The 22,865-nt window shown below is 34.2% G+C and overlaps 1 protein-coding gene across 18 annotated transcripts in view; it reads left to right on the plus strand.

Annotated features, from left to right (window-relative positions):
• Dzip3 (DAZ interacting zinc finger protein 3) overlaps nucleotides 1-22,865 on the plus strand; it is a 70,118-nt gene that overhangs the window by 20,069 nt on the left and 27,184 nt on the right. For 8 of the 18 annotated variants that reach the window (XR_015632771.1, XR_015632772.1, XM_087576252.1 and 5 more), the window contains 12 exons: nucleotides 51-131; nucleotides 1,329-1,453; nucleotides 4,818-4,932; nucleotides 7,790-7,909; nucleotides 9,303-9,404; nucleotides 10,452-10,544; nucleotides 11,204-11,256; nucleotides 14,538-14,614; nucleotides 16,174-16,791; nucleotides 18,256-18,288; nucleotides 19,633-19,802; nucleotides 20,494-20,541. Coding sequence is in view for 16 of the 18 variants with exons in the window: in XM_087576252.1 (XP_087432378.1) it covers nucleotides 51-131; nucleotides 1,329-1,453; nucleotides 4,818-4,932; nucleotides 7,790-7,909; nucleotides 9,303-9,404; nucleotides 10,452-10,544; nucleotides 11,204-11,256; nucleotides 14,538-14,614; nucleotides 16,174-16,791; nucleotides 18,256-18,288; nucleotides 19,633-19,802; nucleotides 20,494-20,541 (1,635 nt within the window). In the remaining 2 variants the exon portion in view is untranslated. Of the gene's footprint in view, nucleotides 1-50; nucleotides 132-1,328; nucleotides 1,454-4,541; nucleotides 4,680-4,817; nucleotides 4,933-7,789; nucleotides 7,910-9,302; nucleotides 9,405-10,451; nucleotides 10,545-11,203; nucleotides 11,257-14,537; nucleotides 14,615-16,173; nucleotides 16,792-18,255; nucleotides 18,289-19,632; nucleotides 19,803-20,493; nucleotides 20,542-22,865 lie in introns of those variants that run through there. The other 10 variants (XM_087576256.1, XM_087576255.1, XM_087576258.1 and 7 more) reach the window with 6 other exon arrangements.

Raw genomic sequence — 22,865 nt, forward strand, 5'->3', positions numbered from 1 at the left:
TAAACTGAATAGTAGCTTGGAGTAAATAACCAATTGATTTATTTTTGTAGGCAGAACAAATTAATGTTGGTTATTACTTGACATTACTGTTTTTGTATGGAGTGGCACTAACTGAAAGAGGAAAGAAAGAGGTATGTAGCATGTATTATTTACCTTACAAATCTTTTTATATACCTTGGCTTCATTGTAGCCATTGATAGTATTGATTGAAAAATGAACAACTCAGGAATTGAAGGTATCCTATAACTTCTACCTTATTTCTATAAATAATTATGTTGAAGATTTATGTTGCTTTTAAAAAAAGAGTAAACAATATTAGCTTATACTTGAACTTTCTTTTCTAAGACTAGTTTTATCTTTTAAATGCTTATTTGTATACTTAATAATAAATAGTAATCTATTTAAATGAAGTGTAATCTTTTTTTCTAATTTTACTCTAGTGAAATACAAATTTTACCTCATAATTTTTTGTTTGTTAGTTTTTTGTTTTTTGGAGACAGGGTTTTCTGAGTAACCTTGGCTCTCCTGGAACTCTCTCTGTAGACCAGTCTGGCCTTAGATTTAGAGATCTGTCTGGCTCTCTGGCTCTGCCTCCCGAGTGCTGGGATTAAAGGCCTCCATCAACACTGCTGGGCTTGGCCTCCATCAACACTGCTGGGCTCGGGTTTTTATGTCTTCACATTAAAGTGAAACCAGATGAATAGAATCTGGAAATTAAAAATCTTCCTGTTTTAATTTTTCATTGTCTTATTTAAATTTTTGTATCCTTGATACTTTTTTACTTTATTAACAGTACATGCACACATACATACACACGCATGCACAGAGCACACAAAAACCTGAAACATCTTAGAATTGATTCTAGTCTTAAATTACAAGTCTATATTGTTTTACCCCTAAGAAGAAACTATACCTATGGTTAAGGAGTCAGTCACCTATTTCCTCTTTGAAAAGCTAGGAAGATTATGCAGTGATTAGATGTTTTTAAAAATATGATAATTACATTCTTATAGTTGTCAGACATGTTTCTTTTTGGTTGACAATTTTTTTTCATTTTTTTTTTATTCTTGAATGTTACACTTTCTGTTGGAATGGTTAAAAATCTAGAGGTAAAGACCTTGTGTCTTTGAATGATGTTAAATACTTAGTATCTCATCTTTATAGTCATTTTTAGAGATGTTAAGATTATGGATATTAATGCATGACCATATAACTGGATCATCATTCTTTTTTTAATGTGTCCTCAATTTTCTAGTTTGGGAATGAATATCTATTTTAAAGGGAAAAAATTTAGTTTTCATACAGCCAACTCCATTATCCCACTACAGGACTGCATAGAAGCTGAGAATAAATTTCTGGTGATGAAGATGGTGATCCAAGAAAGTGAGATGTGTGAAAACTTTATGTGTTTAGTTTATTTTGGACGTGGTTTACTTCGATGTGCTCAGAAGAGGTAGGCATTTTACTTATAGGAACATCTTCACTTACACGTAACTTCAGTACTGTAAAGTGGGAATCGACTGTGCACAGGATACAATTGACATAACATTTGTGGTCTTGGAGTGTCCCTTCTTTCTAATTTCCTCTTTCTAGTTAATCATGCACTTAGAAATATTAAATATGGCAATGTGAGTCACCCCAGCATTGACATTAGAAATGTGGGCTTTAGAATCTGACAGACCTAGATTCAAATCCATTTTTCTACCACTTACCATAACAAACAGTTTTGCTAAGCCTGATTTTCTAACATCTAAAATGGAACAAAAGTTAATTCTAATCAGAAATATACATAAAATATTTACAGGGTGAAAAATAGTGCCTGGTACACACAATAGTAGTACGGTACATGGCAAATGATGACTGTCGCCACTGACAGTTTCACCACTGAGGTGTTTTAAGTGTAGGTGGCCTGAATTGGAAGAGAGGCAGACATGGTTGTACATGTCTGTAGACCCAGAAGTACAGAGACAGAGGAATTTCTCCTAACAACTAAAAGACAACAAATAAAAACAAGCTGAAAGGTCCAAGATGGCTGAGAGAATACTGACTGTTACATATTTTAGGAAGGTAAAGTTATACAGAAAACCTATGAAAAGTCTTTGTTCACTTCCTCTGAATATTTGTGGCTTTTGTAGCATCAATCATTTGTTAATATTTATCTTAAGTATCTATCGTAGTCCAAGCATTATTGTGCTGGATCCCAGGAATATAATCATTTGCAAAGCAACACAGTTGTCCGCAGAACTAAAAGTATTGTAAAGATATAGATTTTTATATAATAATTATTGAAAATACTCAACTTAGTGAAAAATGAATCATGTTTAAGAGCTATAGAGGAAAGTGAATAATCCAAGCTTTTTAATTGGCATTCCAAAATGGTTTAGAAAATCAACAAAAGTCTGAGGATATAGAAGACTACTATGAAAGTGATAAGTGCTGCACGGGATCACTGCATACCCAGCATTACCATGGAGAAGATAGCTTTGTTCTATTTATCCTATCGTATCCTCTAGTATGACTCTTTGGTCCTAGACAATCAGGCACTTCCCACTTCCTGTTCAGTGCGTCTGGTTAGAGTGTCATCCTCAGTGTAACCAGGTCAGTGTGATGCTTTGTGTGATGGAAAGATCCATAGAGAGATGGTTCTCCAACAGCGTCAGATACTTAACATAACCCCAATCAAAACAAAGATATATACTGTTTCCTTCCCTCAGAAAAGCAAACTATTTTCTTCTGCCATGATTAGAGCTGTATCTATGCTCTAGATCATTATTAACACTAAAAAGCCATTTAATGTCAAAATCATGACTTGTTATTTTAAAGTTATCTGTATTTCAACAATGACTCAATCAAGTGTGGTTTATCTTTGAAAAATGGTAGATTACAGAGATTTGGGTTATAGTATTAACTTTCTCAATTATGTAAATCAACTTACCAAAAATAATAATATTTTATACAACTAATCTTGGAATAAAATAAAAATAAACAAAAACGAATGTTGGTTGAATAGCAGAAATAGTAGATCGTGAATGCTGGACTGGATTATAAAGGACATCATTGAGCTTATCCAAGTCATTGATGCCCTTTGTATGTCTTACAACATTAGTCAGTGTCTCCTCCAGGAACATTGCCTAGTGATTGCCATGCCCTGCACAACTCCAGGAACAGACCTGCCTATGGCAGCAAGGGACATAAACTGGGATTACATGCTCTAGGCTCCTACTTAAGAGAGACCACAGCTCCCTGGAAGTTTAGCACATTTCTTATATAGAGTTGAACAGACTAGTCAGGGTTAGTACACAGAGCTGAACAGGAGGCAGGGTTATTACATTCAGATAATCAGTGACAGGGTTTATAGCATACAGCTGGATCAAGGGGAAGGTTTACATAATATAAGTAGGAGCAGTCTCTGTAGGGGAGCAATCTGTAGGCTATAAATATCCAGAGGAAAAAAGCTTTGTTGACACAATTCAGGACTCACACTTGGTCCTCTAAGGAAGGCTTTGCAATCCTTCTGAACCTGTGGCTATGGAATCTTTGATAGGACTGTGACCAAATTCACTCAGGAATTGACTCAGGGCTTTATTCACTCCCTTTAAGTGATAGATTCTGTGTTTTTACTAGCAGCCAGGTTTTGTATTTCTTTTATTGTTGGCCATAATTGTATCAAATTTTTGGAAGCATGTTAGGATTGACTTCAAGTGTCCCTGCGAGAGTAGTCAATGTTGATGTCTCTGTGAGTTGTCCTATAGCATTTTCCATTTCTTCGTCTAGTCTGTATTTGCCTCTTGGTTTCACGCCCGTAGGATTTACTCCCACTTTTCTTCTCTTCTGTCAGTCATATTGTGCATTTTCTAAGTGAATATGGTTTTCTTATTCTTCTCAAACTTAGACTTTGTTTTCTGTCTTGAGCCATTATGCCTGACCCTGGATGTACTGGGGCTAAGGGCAGTAAGTGGAGAGAGAGAACGATCTGAAGAAGGTGGTCATCTTTTGGGATGGGAATCTCTGATAATAATTTTTCATGATCTCTAAGAGAGGCCGCTGTCCTCTAGCAAGGAAGAAGAAATCCTTGCTGGTCAAATTGTGATTTCTGAGCGCATTCATTATACATAGCCTCATTTCAGATCTCGTCTACTTATCAAAACCCTGATTTTAGCCAGTAGTCCCATTGAGGCTGGGCCCGAGGTTCCATTACAGTTGTTTTACTTTTTAATCACAAAATTCTGGCCTTGTGTTTGGCATAATCTGCTATTAGAATGCTTTAAATTTACCATAACATACTATCCCTCTAGCTTTTACTACTACTACAGAGTCCTACAACTCGGGCATCCTGAGTTGATAATAGCCAGCCAAGGCTGTGCATTTGATCTCATTTACAGTTTGTCCTATCTTATAATTCAATTTGGCCCTTATTTTCAGCACAGATTGAGTATAGGAGATGAGAATCAATTTAAATGCTGCCTTAGAGGCCTTATGGCTTTCAAAGTGCATGCTAAATTAATAGTTGGCTGACCTATACCTGTCATTCTCTTTCTTCAAGGCCTCCAAGACAGTTAACAAAGCCAACCAACTCTACAACCCCTTTAATTACCATGGCCCCTATACTGTTCAAGCTTGAGCTACTACATAACCTAGTGCCTCCCCTTCTACCTGTATTTCATCCCAGTCTGCCACAGGTGAGAGTCCTAGTATTTGTATTTCTACAGCATGCCAGAGGTTATCACCACCTTCCTTGGGTTTCTTGTTTCTTCATTGATAAACTGTATAGTACCAAACTCTAGTTCAAACTAACCTTACTTTAAACTTCCTTGCAGATATAATGGAGCACTACTAGAATTTTACAAAAGCTTACAAGAAATAGGAGATACAGATGATAGTTGGTTTGAAGTAGATCCTACAGATGATGAAGATTTACCTACAACCTTCAAAGTAAGAATTTGAGAATATTTTGCCACTTGTAATCTTAACATCAAGAATCTAGTAACATTCTAAAGAAAGTGCATTCCTTTGTCAGCAGTTAGCTATTTGTGTAAGAAAGAACCTTATTTCCATTACCTGTTGCAGAGTGTGAGTACAGTCAGACACATAGAGGAAGCACCCCCGTCATCTTCAAGCCCTGAGAAGACTTTGCTGAACTAGGGGAATACTTGTCTTTTTTAAACCCACATGTAATAGTTAGCTTGTTTTTAATTATATTTGACATTATTTTATTTTTAACTTAATTTATAAAATACTAAATGTTTTGCTTAGAATACACCTTTTTATTTAAAAAGAAAATTTATTCCTTTTTATTCCAATTGAGAAACCATTTTTCTATGCACATGTGCACATACGTGTTAATAATTCCCTGTATATTTATTAAAATTGATATAATGGCACATGCATTTATGTTTAGATTTGAAAGGCATATTTAATGTTTAGTAGCTAGGCCATCCTACACTGAGTTTTGCTTTGTGTCTACTAGTATCTTGTTTTAATATACTTAGTCACTTATCGTATAGATAGTTTAACCTAAATGTCTCAGTTTTTCATTTTTATATAAAGCGATCTTTGTATATTTCTCATATCATTTTATTAGAATAATATTACATGGTAAAAATCAAGAAGCCAGCACTCATAGGCTTACAAAATTGTTATATATTTCTATACTTACTCTTAGAACAGTTGGACAAGTGTATCTTCATTATAAAATACGAGACCTTCCATTTCCCCAAACCTTCTGAGAATTGTTACTTTTCAGGCAGTTTTTGTTCAAAACCATGAGTTCTGTTGTTTAAAGTGAAAATAGCTACATGATTCTCTTGGTAGGTGTTCAAAGAGCAATTCTTTACCCAAACTTTTGCTTTAAGCCTTTCTGAAGAGTCATATTGCATAGAAGTTTGGGATCAGCTATCAACTGTCAGGACTAAAAGGACAAATTTTATAAACTTCCGATCACAGTAGAAACACCTTTCTGAGTAATCAGTAGACTCGACTGATGGCATTTTCACATAAGTAGAACTTCTAACTGACTTTTTAAATAATAAGTTTGTTTATTCTTATACTTGTTCCTATCTAAACCAGTCTTGATTTTTAAAAAAAATTTTACTGTTTTTCTCCTCCTTTCAAATATTTCTTTATATACAAACTTTTCAGTAAAATTTTATTTTATGCAAAGAAGTTTGTAGAAGCAATGTATTGACTTAAAAATTTTAAAGACTTAAAAATTCACTTTTTGCTTCATTGTCTGTAACTAATTCCTGTCTCTGACATGCCTCCGCAGCTTGCCTACACAAAACTGTACTAGCATTTATACTGTGTGTGCACTGCATCTCAGTCTAGCAGGGGCAGGGCGAGAGAACTCCCCTATATATATGACATCTCCTTAAAACTCACATACACTTCCACCTGAACACCATGCACACACTTCTCCCATCTTGCCCGGCTTTTATTAAATTGGCCTCACTCTTTTTTCTTCTAACTTATACCTTTGTATAAAAGTTTATATATCAGAACTAAAGTTTTATCTACTCTAGGTTTTCTCCCTATTTAGGTTGGTGTAGCTTTTTGAGATCTTTCAAGTCTCAAAATAATGAGTTTTGTGCACCTCATTTATGTATTGTCTAGAAATGGAATGGTAGGTTGAAATTAGTATTTCTTTATTAAAAATTTCTACTGGATCCAGGAGCGATGGCTCAGTGGTTAAGAGCACTGATTCTTCTAGAAGACCCAGATTTCATTCCCAGAACCAACATGGCAGTTCAGAACTCTCTGTAACTCCAGTCCCAGGGGATCCAGTGTCCACTTCTGTCCTCCAGGACACTACCAAAATATGGTGTACAAACAGACATATGTATCAGCCAGACATCTGTACACATTAATAGTCTTTTACTGTAATTTTCTATCCTTTAGTCTTATTTAAAAGAAATGTGGTATATTCTAATTTTTAACCTTTTACATCTAACCTATTTTACTTTTTCTGTTTTCTAAGAATTGTTCAATATAAATTCTGAATTATTAATTTCTTAGGTGCTTATTGTTTATACTCTTTTCTTATTGGACTGTTTCACCAATATTAATTACTGCTTTTATAATGGTTTTTGTTATTGTTTTTTTGTCATTATACTTTCTGCCATATTTTTGTAAAATTTATATATGTATATATAATATATATAAAAACTGCTGCTCATTAAATAACATGTAAAGATTATTTATATAAGGTATATTAGATATACTCTTAGTTTATTAGTAATAATTCCATTTGATATCTTACAACATTGTCTCTTTAAAAAGTATGAAGGACCTTACATTTAGTTAGTTTAAAATGAAAAATTGTATTCCAGGCAGTACTTGACATTGAGGAAATATTTCTGTATGATACTTCTGCCTACTGTGCTATTGTCACATTGTATTGTTCTAATGGTTCCACTGTCAGTGTCTCTTGCTTGGCTCCATTTTTGATTGAGATATATAGGTAGATACATAGAAACACACAAATACATATAGTTCTTGATAGGAACATAGTGTGAGTTAAAATAATTAAAAGAAATATAGTTTCAAATACACATATGCCTACTTTCTCCCTGTAAGGAATCTATTCTTTTCAACTTAGGGATTTTCTATTCATATATTTTCAGAAGGGTAAAATATGTCTTGTTACTATTTACACACACACACACACACACACACACACACACACACATATATAATTAGGATATGTGTATATGTACTTAAGGTAAATTTTGAATGTGTTACTGACTTAACTAATTATAGCTAATTCACAAGAATGTACATTTTTAAATTCTAGGATAGTCTTGATAATTTTATCAAAACAACTGAAAGTAATATAACAAAAGAGACCATTTGCAGTTATCTTGATTGTGAGCGTTCTTGTGAAGCTGACATTTTAAAGAACACCAACTATAAGGTAACATAATTATTAACCATTTTATTATTGATATTATTGACAACTAGTTATCTATTTTAAATTTTATAAAATTAAACAGTTAAAATTGTTTTATTATTATCATATCAAAATAATACATAGGGTATATATTATGTGGCTTTGTGGCAGAGCTCTACTGAGGTAAGGGTAGGTTCCAGATTTTGTCCCAGCCCTGGAAGAAAAAAAAAAGAACAGTGTTTTCTTTAATTGTAATGGTAATATAGTTAAGGAATAGATTGTCTCTGAGAACATCCATTCACAATCAATACCTACTATAATCTGTGAGTCAGTAGAATAGGTTAGTTTTGTAATATTCATCTGCCTCTGAAGTTATGATTGTTTGCGCTTTATTCAAAAGTAAAATAATCTATTCTCTATATTTTAACCAGCTGTGGATTTCTGAAATAATCTCTGTTGCAAAGAAAAGCTTCTCTGATGAAGAGTGAGAGCCACACTATCTGTGAGAATAAGGATAAAAGTTTAAGACTACAGTTAGATATTGTATTGGTCGTACAGTTAGAAAATGGCAGTAGTTGGTTCTCCTTTGGCTAAAATTACAGAAAAGGAGGTAGAGAGTTTGTAAGAGCCAGAAGCCCAGCACTCTTGCTGCTACATGGACAAGTCCCCTAGACTTGAAAGGGAAAATCCACCCATGACACCTAAAGTAGGCTTGCCTGAACACAACTGGCATGTTGACAGCAGGTGATCTGCCACTGCAGATGGAAATGGATGACGAAGAGCTCCTTGTACCCAATACCCGCTGGAAAAGGAAGGATCATTTTCTTCCAAGGAGGGTCTTAGATTTCCAGCATAGATTGTCCAGTCCTAAGGGAGTTAGCCCAGGGCACAAGCATAGACTTGCAACACTGAATGGAACCAATAGTTTGTATATACATGCATATGTACATATACATGTACATATATACATACAAATACATATGTATGTATAGTAATAGGTAAAAAATAAATTAATGAAAGACAAGGGGGCTAAGACTGATGTAGATGCAGTGCTTATGTATGAAGTCCTCAAAATTTCCAATGAAAAATGGTAGAAATTGAGAATAGTAACATATATACTAAGAAATGGGCAACTCTCGGGGCTCGTGTTACTAATTAAATGATCACTTTCATTGTCATTCTTTGGTTGAGGAACAAAGGTAAAGGGAGGAATGTAAGCAGTTTTGATCTTGTGGTCTTATTTTTCTAACTTTAGTAATTCTGCAATATCAGAAGTTCATCTGGTTTCTATGGGCCTTGGTAGGAAAATTTGAATGTTATGTAAAATTAAATTATAAAAAGAATACTCTATAAATTAACAGATAAGAAAAGGTATTTCTATGTTTACCTGAACTATATTTCTTTTTTTTTCCCAAAGGGATTTTTTCAGCTAATGTGCAGTAAAAGTTGCTGTATTTACTTCCATAAAATTTGTTGGAAAAAGTTCAAGAACTTAAAGTATCCAGGAGAAAGTGATCAGGTAAAGCGGTCACACCACAGCACACCTCTGCCTTCTTCCCTGCTGTCTGTGGAGTCTTCCGGTCACTCGACGCTCCCTTCACTCCCTCCTTTTACTCTCAGTTCTCTGGTGATTTTCTTCTTGTCACCCTCAGTTTAAGGATGCGCTTTATTTTAAAGATGGAAAATAAGAAAATTTAGTGTTCAGATATGCAGTTATTTTATTTAATTATGATAGTTATGATAAATTGAGTGCTTACCACTAACATTAAAGTGAAACTCAGAGCCCTTTTTTTTATTAATTATTTTTTTGTGGTCGTATTTGCTTTATAACTTTAAGTTCTACAAGTTTTACATTAGGAAAACAAGAAAAAAACCTTAGGCATTTACCATACAATAAAAAGAACATTAGGATGGGGTGGCAGATTTGGGATCAAGTCTAGCTTGAGCCACTTACTAGTTTTATTACATTAGACTGATAAGTTCACTATGGTTATTATTTCTAAGCTCTGATATGATAGTAAAGTGTACATATTTCAGAGGGTTTGTGTATGTTGGAAAGAACTGACAAGAGTATGAGATGACATGTTGCTCTCTAAAAGTAAAGCATAAAGCATTGCTATTCCTTTTTAAGTGAGAAATACTTTTTAGGTTATATGGTTCATGGAGCAATAGATATTTTTCAGTATTTGACAGAGACATATAAGAAATAGAAGTAAGTTAACCAAAGGAAAGATCAGAACCAGAGAACTCACTGTTTTTATTCTTTCCTTTTCTCTAGAATCCTTAACTAGCTTATAGACATTCAATACTGTCTGTGCTTAGTCAGTACATGTTGCTATAAGTTTCTTCCAACAGTTACATGTACCCTTTAGGTTGTAAAGCTCCTTAAAGGGTTTGAAGTCTGTATAGTTAAAGTGCTATAAATACACACTGATAATACATGCTCTGAGTAGCCTGTCACAGCTTTAGTTTGTCATGTGACATCATCTGCTTCATGCCTTTAGTGGCTCAGATTTGTATGGTACTGATGTTTTTATACTTATTGTTTTTCTATGAACAATTTTAGAGTTTTAGTGGGCAAAAATGTTTGAAAGACGGCTGTGCAGGTGACATGGTAAGGATGCTACAGTGTGATGTTCCTGGAATTGTCAAAATATTGGTGAGTTCTTCTTTTTCTTGCCTGCATTCTATGTAGAAAATTTAAGAAATACAAACAGATAAATATACCATCAGTGAACTACTGCTGAATAATGTATTATAGACCACGAATAATTAAGTGTGATAATTTAACTGCTTTTTTTGCCACCTTAAATTAAAAATAACTTTCGCCATTTTGAATCTTTTGTTTTCTCTTTTGATGAACCTGGGAGTTGAATCAAAGGCCTATTTAGTCTGTAAATAACTTCCTAATGTCTAACGTTTCATATCCTAAATAAATAAATGTTAAATAAAACATAGTATTCATTTTAGTTTTAAGTAATAGAATATTTTGAACTTTTAGTTTAAGGTAAATCATTTAAAATTAAAACTATGAGTGAATCCTATTTTTTTTAATTTATCATACTGTTTATTTACTCATGCTTTTATATTTTAACTTTGACATTCAAGTCATATGAATGATGTAAAATTGATTGCTTTTAACTATTCTAATTTTTTATTTGAGTGGTATTTTATGTTGCTTAGATTTTAATTGTGTCATTTGCTTTATACGCTTTGTAGTTTTATTCTAATTATCTTTTTCTAAATGTGGAAGCTAAGAACTTAAAGAATTTTGAAAATTGAACTATTTTAGGGCTTTTTTTTCTCCATCACTTGCAGTTTGAAGTGGTGAGAAAGGATGAATATATAACCATTGAAAACTTAGGAGCAAGGTAAGCTTGAAATGAAACATTTTGTTAATTTTTTCTTTTTTTCTGAGCATGTGTGTGCTGCTCACATGCTCAGCGTGTGTGAGGTGCTGCTCTTGCGTTTTCTCAGTTTTAGACCACTGACTTCATAGTGTTCAGTATGAAAAAGGATCACAGAGAGTGCTCGTTCTCTCCCCTTCTAGTCTGTCTACTGTGCATATTTACATTTGAAAACATAAGGAAAATCATATGGTTACCATTAACTATAAAACTAACCGCTTCCTGAATACAAACATTTTCCTAAAATAACATAAGCTTATTGTTACAATATAAAAACTTCATTTATCAGAGCTTGTCTTCAATTTAAAATCTTTCTATTTCTTAGGTGAGAAAAGCATGTTGCTGAGTAGTACTTATGTAATACAGGCTCAGAGTATTGCTATCGAAATTAGAAACTGTAATATAAATTCTTCTAATCCATCCCTTTCCCTTTTCTTACACGCATGGGTGCATGCTCGCTCTCTCTCTCTCTCTCTCTCTCTCTCTCTCTCTCTCTCTCTGTCTCTCTCTCTCTCTCTCACACACACACGCACACACAGGATCCGTGTTAAATTGACTTTTTGTTGTAGGGTGACAGATACAGATCTAGTTTTATTCTTGTAGGTGTCCAGTTTTCCTTTTTTTTTTAAGATTTACTTTTGTTTTTATTTTTAAATTATATTTATATGTAATTGTCTGTGTAGGTGTTTACATGTCTGAGTGCATTTGTCCAGAGTTCAGAGCAGATGTTGAATGACCCTGAGCTGGAGATAGACGTGTTTGTGAATCTGGTTTTTCTTTAGCATGTGTTTTTAAATATTTGCCATTAATCCAGTGGGTAAAGCTACCATGGCTTATTTGCGGTTTCTCTGCTATATTTCATTAATCTATATGTCTGTTTTGTCAGTACCATGTTTTTTTCTTTGACTATTTAATATAATTAGAAACTAGGTGTTGCTAAATCCCCAACATTCTTCTTTCTACTTAGAATGGTTTTGTCTATTTGGGGGTCTTTATTTCTACGTGAATTTTATGATTCTTTTCTCAAGTCTGTAAAGAATATTAAAGAGGTTTTTTTTAGATATTACATTGAATCTATAGCATGCTTTCCATAATGTGGCCATCCTAAAACAGCTCCTTAATTAGTTTATCTGCATCTTTGTTGTTTTTTTTTCCAAAGCCTCTTGTTTGTTTAACTGTCCCTAGGACTTTTTAATGATAAGAATGCAAATAAATGATTTCTGTGTTTGACAGTATTTCAGAAACTTCACATTGCTCTTAACATGGCAGCCTTCGGTCTTGTTGACCTTGCTGTAGCTTCTACCATCATTCTGCTTTGACTCATGTGATGAGCTTTTGGCTTCTCGACTGTGTCATCCTAAGTAATCTCTGGGGTTTACCTGCCGGCAGAAGGGTTTCACCTTCAGTGCTCCTACCACTGACACTGTTTGCTTTTGCCTAGTTAATGAGTGTGAGGTTCCTCATAATTCCTTTTATGCCCTTCAAAACATTTGATGTTTATTATATTTGCATGCTCGCCAGAATATAAGCAGTTGATAGGTGAGGGTAAGAGTGTTGTCTCACTTACTAGTTTGTGCACGTTATACAAAATACTGCCTAAAACATAAAAGCATGGTATCTTTTCTTGACTTGCTTTACTTTGAAAAAGTTGTCTGCTGTATATATTTTATCCTCATTTCTTTATTTGTAAGTTGTTTTATTGGATGATAAAAGCATACCCTTTATAAAAAACCTCATTATCCCTTACAATCCTGCATCAAGTCTCTTTGTCTGGTATTAACATTTCCACTTATTTTGTATCCATTCATTTCAACTTGTATATCTCATTGAAAGTTGTTTTTATTTTTGTGGATGTCATAGACATTATGCTCTTCTAATTTTTTAATCTTTGCCTTTATGTTAGTCTTTATTCCATATATATTACATGGATAATATTCTGCAGCTATTTAGATGATTTGAATCTACCATCTTTTTTTCCCATCTTCTCCTTGTTTTTATTTGTGAGTCACCGTGTGGGTGCTGGACACTAAATTGGGGTCTTCTGCAAGAACAGTAACTTAACAATAACAGTAACTCTTAACTGCCGAGCCATCTTTTTACACTGCTTTCTTGTTTGTTTTACTCTATTTAGTGAAGCAATTGCCCTAGAATTTTTAATATACATTTGTAACCTACTATAATCTATTTTCAAAATTGCATAAGTTTTGCTAATAATACAGTTTGTTTTCTGTCCAGAACCTTGTATGTACCGACACATTTGTTTTGTTCATTCCTAAACTATATACTGTGTGACTCATTTGTGTTATTTTCTTCCTGTCATTTTGTTGTATTGCAACATTTATACCACTGTTGATAGATACTTGGATTATTTATAACTGTAAACTATATCAGTGGTGGTAAATATGAATATATAATGTATGAATATAATAGAGTTAGAATTTTTATTCCTTTTAAAGCTTATTTTCAAGTTATTAGATACTGTTAATTTTTTATACATAGTTTTACCAATTTGCAATTCTTTCCGCTGTTTTGGGTAATTCCTATTAATCAGTTTTTACTAACAATTCATATTGTTAAAGTTTTAAATTTTTTTACATAATGACACTTAGGTTAAGATATCTTATCAACAAACAGTAGCTACCTTGATATTTACTTCTTAGTATTAGTGTTTGGGTTTTTTATTTGTTTGTTTCTGATTTTTGGTTTTTTAGTTTTGTTTTGGGTTTTTGTGATGCAAAGTTCATTTTAAAGCAAAAATACAGAGTTTTCACTTATTGGCAACATTTACCTGTTTAATAATTTTTTGTGCTTCTTCCCTCCATTCATTCAAACTATGTATGTTAATACAATATTTTTGCAAGAGCTTATTCATTATTTCTTAAACATCTCTAGAAATTCAGTAAGATGAGTTATCTTTACCTTTTTATTTGTGTGATCAACAAGAAAGATTTCTTGTTTGATATTATTTATCTTTACAATGCTAATTCTTTTATTTTCCTTTTATCAGCTACCACATAGTTTTTGCCTCATAAAGCTCTTTGAGAATTTGTCAGGACTCTGCACTTCTGATTTATAGTGACACTTTCAGTGTCAAGTTGTCATTTCTTGTGATTCTTACTTTTAACCAAAGTGTCTTTTCCTTTACTTTCAGATTATTTTTAGGTTAACAAAATCCGCAATGCTGCTTATTCTAAAATTTTGGACTGACTGGTACTTTTCAATATTACTTTCTTTTCTACTTGCAGTTACAAGAATTTGATGTCTATGGAATTAACTGATACTGATATTAGACCGAAATTCAATTTAAAATCAGATCCAAAAGGTATTACTTTATTTTTATGACTCCTACTGAAAATATTAACTTTTTTTTACTGTCTATAAAGTATGATTCTGTTAGCAGTCGTGCAATTATTTATGGTTACCATCCACAGTCTTCATGAATATATCACCAAATAATGCTTGCTACATACTAGAACCCACAGACAAAAACGCCAGCCAGTGTGTGGCTCTCATACCATTTTGGCACTGGAGAGACATGCTAACTCTGGAACATGCTTGTGAGTGTACAGTAGGATTTACCTCAGGAGACTTTTTTTCTCTCTTAGGAGAGCAACTGTGTGAGCGATCTAAAATGCAAGGAATGAACATTTTGGAGCTTGGAGCCAAGCAGCATAAATGCGCATGTCACCTCTTTAGGATTGTCCAAGGAAGTAGTCTATTCAGCACTCAGAGACCATATAGGCCCCTGGCCTCATGGAAGACAAGTTTGGTCAGCCCTTTTTACTAGGGAGACTCGATGACCCTAATGCTGGCCTGCTCTATATTTGGCAGTTTAAAGAAGCTCTTATAAGACATTTACTATTAAATTGTTTTTTCATGGTGTATATCAATTATATTAAGCAAAGTTATTAATTTGAAAGTTTCTTAAAGAGAGAAACCATAAAGGATAAAATAGTAAAGTTATTTTTTATAATGAACACATCATTTATTACTAATTCAAGAACTAAACTCTATCATAGACTGACTTCCCACTAATTTCAGCCCTTGAAGTACTACTAAAATGGAAAATACTAAATAGTTTAGTCTGCTGTCTCATTCCATTTAATTGTTGAAATACCAACATAATTATTCAGTTTATTAGATAAATGCATCGTAAATTCTATCATCTGATGATTAAAAAATCAAACAAACTGCAGATGTCCAAAGACATGGGTAGGTTTGCAGCGGTATTCAAACTTCTGCAGGACTCAGAGCCTCAGGTAGGTGCCAATATTTCTGGTCTGTGGACTGTGCTTTGAGTAAACGAAGCTCGTTAGATAACTACATAGGCTAGTATATATCTGAGCCGTCTAATGTGATAGACAGTAGTCTATGTACTTTAACATGAATAACCTTTAAAGCTTAGACGTTGCTCACTCAGACAGCATGACTCAGTGAGTGCTAGACTGTGCGTGCACTGCTTTTCACACACAACCTTCTGCATGGACTGATTTTTTTTGAAAATATAAATAAAATTATTTATGTAAGTTATAATTAAACCTAAAAAAATACTATTCCTGGCTAATTCCAGGATTTCTAGAACTACTTTGCCATTATGTTGACAATGTTAATTTACTTAAATAAAATCACAGATAGTTGAAAGCCTTCTGGGTTAGGAGAATCTGCAGTTCTTTCTGCTTAGGAACCTGCTCTTTTTGTGTAGAGTTTTTGATAGCTAAACAGAACAGCATGCTTATTAAGCACTGACTATGGTAAGATTCTTCTGTACTTCATTCCTTGAAACACTTCCTGCCCTATAGGAACTTAGGATGCAATGTGAGAGACCACATAGAAAAAGAACATTAATGTGGATTTTTTTGACTTCTCCAAATTCATTTTCAGATGAAGTTCCTATCTTCAAACTTGATTATAATTATTTCTATCATCTGCTTCATATAATTATTATTTCTGGTACTGACATTGTCCGGCAAATATTTGATGAGGCTATGCCACCCACCCTTTTGAAAAAAGAGCTGCTTATACACAAGAATGTGCTGGAACCCTACTACAATCACCTTTGGACCAATCACCCTTTGGGTGGATCATGGCATCTGCTTTATCCCCCAAACAAGGAGCTACCACAGTCCAAACAGTTTGACTTGTGCCTCTTATTAGCACTCATTAAACATCTGAATGTATTCCCTGCACCCAGAAAAGGCTGGGATATGGAACCACCATCTTCTGATCTCTCTAAGTCTGCAGATATTCTGAGGCTCTGCAAGTACAGAGATATCCTTCTCAGTGAGATTCTGATGAATGGTCTCTCTGAGACACAGTTCAATTCAATTTGGAAAAAAGTTTCTGATATCCTTCTGCGCCTTGGGATGAAACAAGACGATATTGACAAAGTCAAGGAGAATCCCATTGAGAATATCTCCCTTGATTATCATCAGCTGTCCATTTATCTAGGCATACCAGTACCAGAAATCATCCAGAGGATGTTATCCTGCTATCAACAAGGTACTAAATCATTACTTACATTAGCCAGCAAGCCATTTTTGAGTGTCTGTTCTATGTTTAGGAATTCTTCGTTTTCCTATTTATGGCTTTAGGTCCTTTTTTCAGTATAAGAAGACACTAAATTTTATGATGTAAATATTAGAAAAGAATTCTTGAATATAATTTGGAAGCCTTTAACAATACACTTACATAAATATATATATATATATATATATATATATGTGTGTGTGTGTATATATGTAATACACACACACACACACACACACACACACACACACACACACATGCATACATTTGAGGAAAGGGCTCTGAGCAGTAATTAAGTCCAGACCATTTCAAGCAGTTTTCACTTAAAGAGTTTATGTTCAAATTCCTTTAATAGCACTATCTCTTAATCATTAAAATTTCAGTTTTCATTTACTGGTCCAACAACATCCATTATTGCCACTATATCTACTTGAAGATTTTTTTTTTTAGGCTTTACCATTTAATCTGTAGGGTCCAATACAGCCTGTTACATATGGCAGATGCTCAGTAGACTGACAGACAAGGACAGGGAATGGAGTTGTGATCGGATAATCTATGTGGCTTGAAAGACTCAAACCTTCAGTGGAAACTTGCTGTGCATTTCATGAACATTCCTTCATAGTCTTAGAATATTTCTTCATAGTCTTAGACTAATAGTAAATAAGAATTGCTACTCAGTTTAAAGTTCCTATTGAAGTGATAATGGGTGTACAGCCTCAACTGATACATCTACAACACAGCTCTTATGCCTAAAGCTCAGGGAACATTCCAGAAGAGGGGACAGAAAGATTGTAAGTGGCAGAGGACAAGGAACACTACTGGGAGATTGTGTATAAAAATGGCCGAGAAGCTTCACTAACAATATAACTACCTAATCAAGAACTGAAGAAGTCCATCACCAGTAGACATGACATGGAAAGGAAGAATCTCATGGCTCCCCACCTCTAGAGTAAAAGAACTGTATATACCTAACCAACCTCTAAGAGTGAGAGAAGTAGTGTCCTCAGAAATAAGGTCCCTAGTTGGTTATCCGGTACGAAGTGGGCAGCTCTGAAATCTTATACAAGTAACACTAAATGGGTAGAGCAGACTTTTGTTTATATGTATGCATATGTGACCATAACTAAAGAAAAAGGTAATTTTCAAGAAGAAGGGAGGGGGAGTTTGGGATAGGAGGGAATACAGGGAAGGGGAAAATGATGGATCTATTTTACTTTAAAAAAATGAAGTGTTGTTGCTCCCTGACTTTACAGCTATTATGTAATAGATTATACTTTGTCTAAAGTGCATTAGTCAGCGATGCTTGTTCTTTTCTAGACAGTTCTGGAATAGATTAATGCTCTATAAAGGTTTTCTGCTTTTCTTAATTCTAATCAGAAATTTGGTCATTTTGCTTGCAATTACATTTCTAATTATTTTTTTTTCTGTTTACTATAGGAATTACTCTACAGTCAATAACAGGCAGTCAGCGTAAGTTTATTTAAACTCAAAATTCATAAGTGGTATTTTAACTCAGAATCCCTAAGGCATAAATATGTTATTGATATGTTTTAGATAAACTATATCATAAGCTATACATTAATGAAAAGCTTAGAAAATAACAATCAACTTGCTGTTGGGCAGCTGAACCTAGTATATATATATAAATTCCTCTGATTTGACTTTAGTGCTTACTGAAGGATAGTATTCCAGACTTTCACACTCAGGACTTCAGCAGGCAAAAATGCAGTCTGCTCCCTCTACTTGCTTATCACTTTATTGTCTATAGTTCTGTATTCAGGGGACCAAGCAACTTTGCTATATTAGCCTTCCAAATATCTAGATATATGTGACTGCAACACATGACTCCCTGCCTGGTTTAGTAATTCCCATTTGGAGGCTTCAAACAATAAAGTTTGGGGGCCAGTCGGACTGCTTGCTGGATAAGAGCACTTGCTATTCCTGCAGAGGACCCCACTTCAGTTTCTACCACCCATATCAGGCTACTCATAACCACTTCTACACCATATCCTCTTGCTGCCTCCATGGGAGAGCGCGCGCGTGCACACACACACACACACACACGTGCGCGCACGCGCGCGCACAGATGTAAGCACGCACACACACATCTTAAACAACTACAAGTTAAAAATATAATATACATTCTAAAATTAATTTTTAGAAAATAGTACCATGGGTTTGCTTGAGGTTAAATGTTGGGTCATCTCTGGAAATTTTAAGACAGAGTCTTTGACAATGAAAAAGAGCAAAGATTCAAAGAAAATCATATAATATGGTATAGTTACTAATTTTATAAAAACGGAAAGACAAAATGATCTAGATGTTCCTTGCTTTTTGTTTTATATTTTTATTCTATAAAATAATATTAGCTGTACTTTTAATAAGGTCAACAGCAGAATTTAATACCTTAGTGTTTAGATTGTATTTATATCCTAAAGTACTTAAAACTTGGAATCTTTATAAATATCAATGAGGTATTGTATCATTTTGGTTTATACTAAGAGGTTCCAGGCTCACTGGTGCCTGTGATTTTTGGGTAAGTAGGAGTTGCAATTTTCATGTAGCAATGGGAAATGTTTGTATTCTTGCCATTTAGTGCAAGTTTAGAAATCAGAGGACAATTTGCTAGAGTTGGTTCCCGCCCTCTACCATGTGGATTATGGCAACCAGGCTCAGGGCATTAGGCCTGAAGGCGAAAGCCTTTACCCACTGCACTGTCTCGCTAGCCTAGCAAATATCTTTATAATTGTAATAAAAGGCTAAAGTTTTCAAAACTCTGCCCTCAAATTATGAACTTTTCTCTTTGTAACGTAGGTATAGAAGTAGAAGACTTACAGAATGATGAAGAAGAATTGAGTCCACCTGTGATGGAATACAATATAGATGTGAAATCAAACACTGAAATACAGTTAGCAGAAATAAATAAAGATGTAGCCTCAATACCGAGTGAATCTTCAACCGAATCTGTTAAAGATCTTCAGGAGGTATAAGATTTAATATTTAACTGTGAAGGAATTATTCTGCACTTTCCAGGGTTGCATGCACTACCCTCATGCACTGAAGGCAGTAGTGTTCACACAGAGTCTGCATTGAAGTGACTTTCCACACAACATGTCCTCATTACCGTAGTTTCTCCTTCAGTAATTATTTTGCCAAGTCAAGCACTGTGTTAGCTTTTTTCTTTTAGTCGCAATCAATGGAAGTACATTTGAGAGGGAAAGAACTGAGATGTAGGACACGTAGAAGGAAGAAAAACTAAAAATAAGGAAATATTTTAATTTTTCTAACACAGAAATATAATTTAATAAATCAGGATGAAATCTGAGTGCTAAACAGATAACTAGTTGCCTTACAGATGCTAACTTACTTAGGCTGGAACTTTTACCTATGGGTATAAATATATTGTTTCTCTTCAAAAAGTATGTTTCTCATTTGTTTTCATTTTGTTTTTTGTATGCATTCTTTCTTATGTTCATTTCAAGGGGAGAAGATTGATGTTACATTAATTATAATATTTTTTCCACTAAAAATGTAGAAAAATACATTCTAGAAAAAACAAAAATTTAGAAAAATAAGTGTTAGAAGAAAATTATAGTAGTTAGGTGAAATATTGCATAAAATTCATTGTATGATGTGAATAGCATATTAAATAAATGCCTTATTTTTATCATATAGGTCAAAAGTAAAACAAAGAAAAAGAAAAGAACTAAGAGTAATAGAAAGGTAAGACCCTGCACTGGCATTACAACAGAGATGTCTGACCATTACTACCTGAGGCTTACTGCATCTTCACAGATAAAACTCAAATTCATCCTCAGGGACATACAAGTTACTCAAAAAAGTTATGGAATGTATATATATATAAAATATCTATGTATTTTATATATTGAACAATCTTAAATTAGTCATTTGATAATTTCATTAATTTCTGCATTTCACACCCACTTTTAAGAATGCCTTCAGATTTTCATAGCTTTCTTTTCTCACATTCCTACTCTGTTCCAAAGTGTTTTAAGAAATCTTACATTGCCCTTTTCTCACACTTATGTCAGCTGAAAAAAAAAAAAAAAATCACTATGGGTCATTTTATCAAAACATTTCATTTGCTTAGAGAGCCATAAAGAAAAATAGGGATTTTTTTCTTTTTTCTTTTTGTATTTTGTTATTTACATTTCAAATGTTATCCCCTTTCCTGGTTTCCCATTCACAAACCTCTGTCTCATCCCCCTTGCCCCTTGCCCCTTCTATGAGGGTGTTCTTCTACCCATCCATCCACCCCTTCCCAATTGCCCTCCTGACATTCCCCTAAACTTTGTCTGTGTATTTCCTCCTATGAATATTTCCCCCTTCTAAAGCATCTGTACTTCGGTCATCCTCCTTCTTGAGCTTCATGTGCTTTGTGGATTGTATCTTGGGAAGTCCACATTTTTAGGCTAATATCCACTTATCAGTGAGTACATACTATGTGTTTTTTGGTTTGGGTTACTTCACAGAATGATATTTTCTAGTTCAATTCATTTGCCTATGAAATTCATGAAGTCATGTTTTTAATAGCTGAGTAGTACGCCATTGTGTAAATGTACTACATTTTCTGTATCCATTCCTCTGTTGAGGGACATCTGGGTTCTTTCCAGCTTCCAGCTATTATAAATAAGGCTGCTATGAACATAGTGGAATATGTGTCCGTATTGTATGTTGGAGCATCTTTTGGGTATATGTCCTTGTTATATTTTAGAGCATCTTTTGCATATATGCCCAGGAGTGGTATAGTTGGGTCCTATATCCAATTTTCTGAGGAACCTCCAGACTGAGGTTCCAGAGTGATTGTACCAGCTTGCAATCCCACCAACAATGGAGGAGTGTTCCTCTTTTTCCACATCCTCACCAGTATCTGTTGACACCTGAATTTTTTTTTTTTTTTTTTAGTCATGGCCATTCTGACTGATGTGAGGTGGAATCTCAGGATTGTTTTGATTTGCATTACCATGATGACTAAAGTTGTTGAACATTTCTTTAGGTACTTTCTCAGGCATTCGATATTCCTCAGTTGAGAATTTACCTTTGTAACCCATTTTTAATAGGGTTATTTGACTCTCTGGAGACTAACTTCTTGAGTTCTTGGTATATATTGGATATTATATATCTGTCGGATGGTAAAGATCTTTTCCCAATCTGCTGATTGCCATTTTGTCCTAATTGTCCTCTTCCTTACAGAAGCTTTGCAGTTTTATAAGGTCCAATTTGTTGATTCTTGATCTTAGAGCATAAGCCATTGGTGTTCTGTTCAGGAAATTTTCTCCATTGCCCGTGTGTTCAAGGCTCTTCCCAACTTTTTCTTCTATTAGTTTGAGTGCATCTGGTTTGATGTGCAGGTCCTTGATCCACTTGGACTTAAGCCTTGTACTGGATAAATAAGACTGGATTGATTTGCGTTCTTCTACATGCTGACCACCACTTTAACTGGTCCTATTTCTGAAAATGCAATCTTTTTTCCACAGGATGGTTTTAGCTCCTTTGTCAAAGATCCCATTGATCTACCTGCCTGTCTTTGTACCAATACCATACAGTTTTTATCACTATTGCTCTGTAATACTGCTTGAAGTCAGGGATTGTGATTTCCCCCAGGAGTTCTTTTATTGTTGAATATAGTTTTTGCTATCCTGGGTTTTTTGTTATTCCAAATGAACTTGCAAATTGCTCTTTCTATCGTTATAGAGAATTGAGTAGGAATTTTGTTTGACTTAATTATATATCCAGCCACTTTGCTGAAGTTGTTATCGAGTTTAGGAGTTCTCTGGTGGAATTTTGGGGGTCACTTAAGTATACTATCTTATCATCTGCAAATAGTGATATTTTGACTTCTTCCTTTCCAACTTGTATTGATACCTTTGACCTCCTTTTGCTGTCTGATTGCTCTGATTATTCGAGTACTATATTGAATAAGTAGGGAGAGAGTAGACAGTCTTGTCAAGTCCCTGATTTTAGTGGGATTACTTTAAGTTTCTTTCCATTTAGTTTGATGTTGGCTATTGATTTGTTGTATTCTG

Source organism: Rattus norvegicus, chromosome 11 (assembly GCF_021556685.1).
Source record: "Rattus norvegicus strain SHRSP/BbbUtx chromosome 11, alternate assembly SHRSP_T2T, whole genome shotgun sequence".
Classification (NCBI taxonomy): domain Eukaryota; kingdom Metazoa; phylum Chordata; class Mammalia; order Rodentia; family Muridae; genus Rattus; species Rattus norvegicus.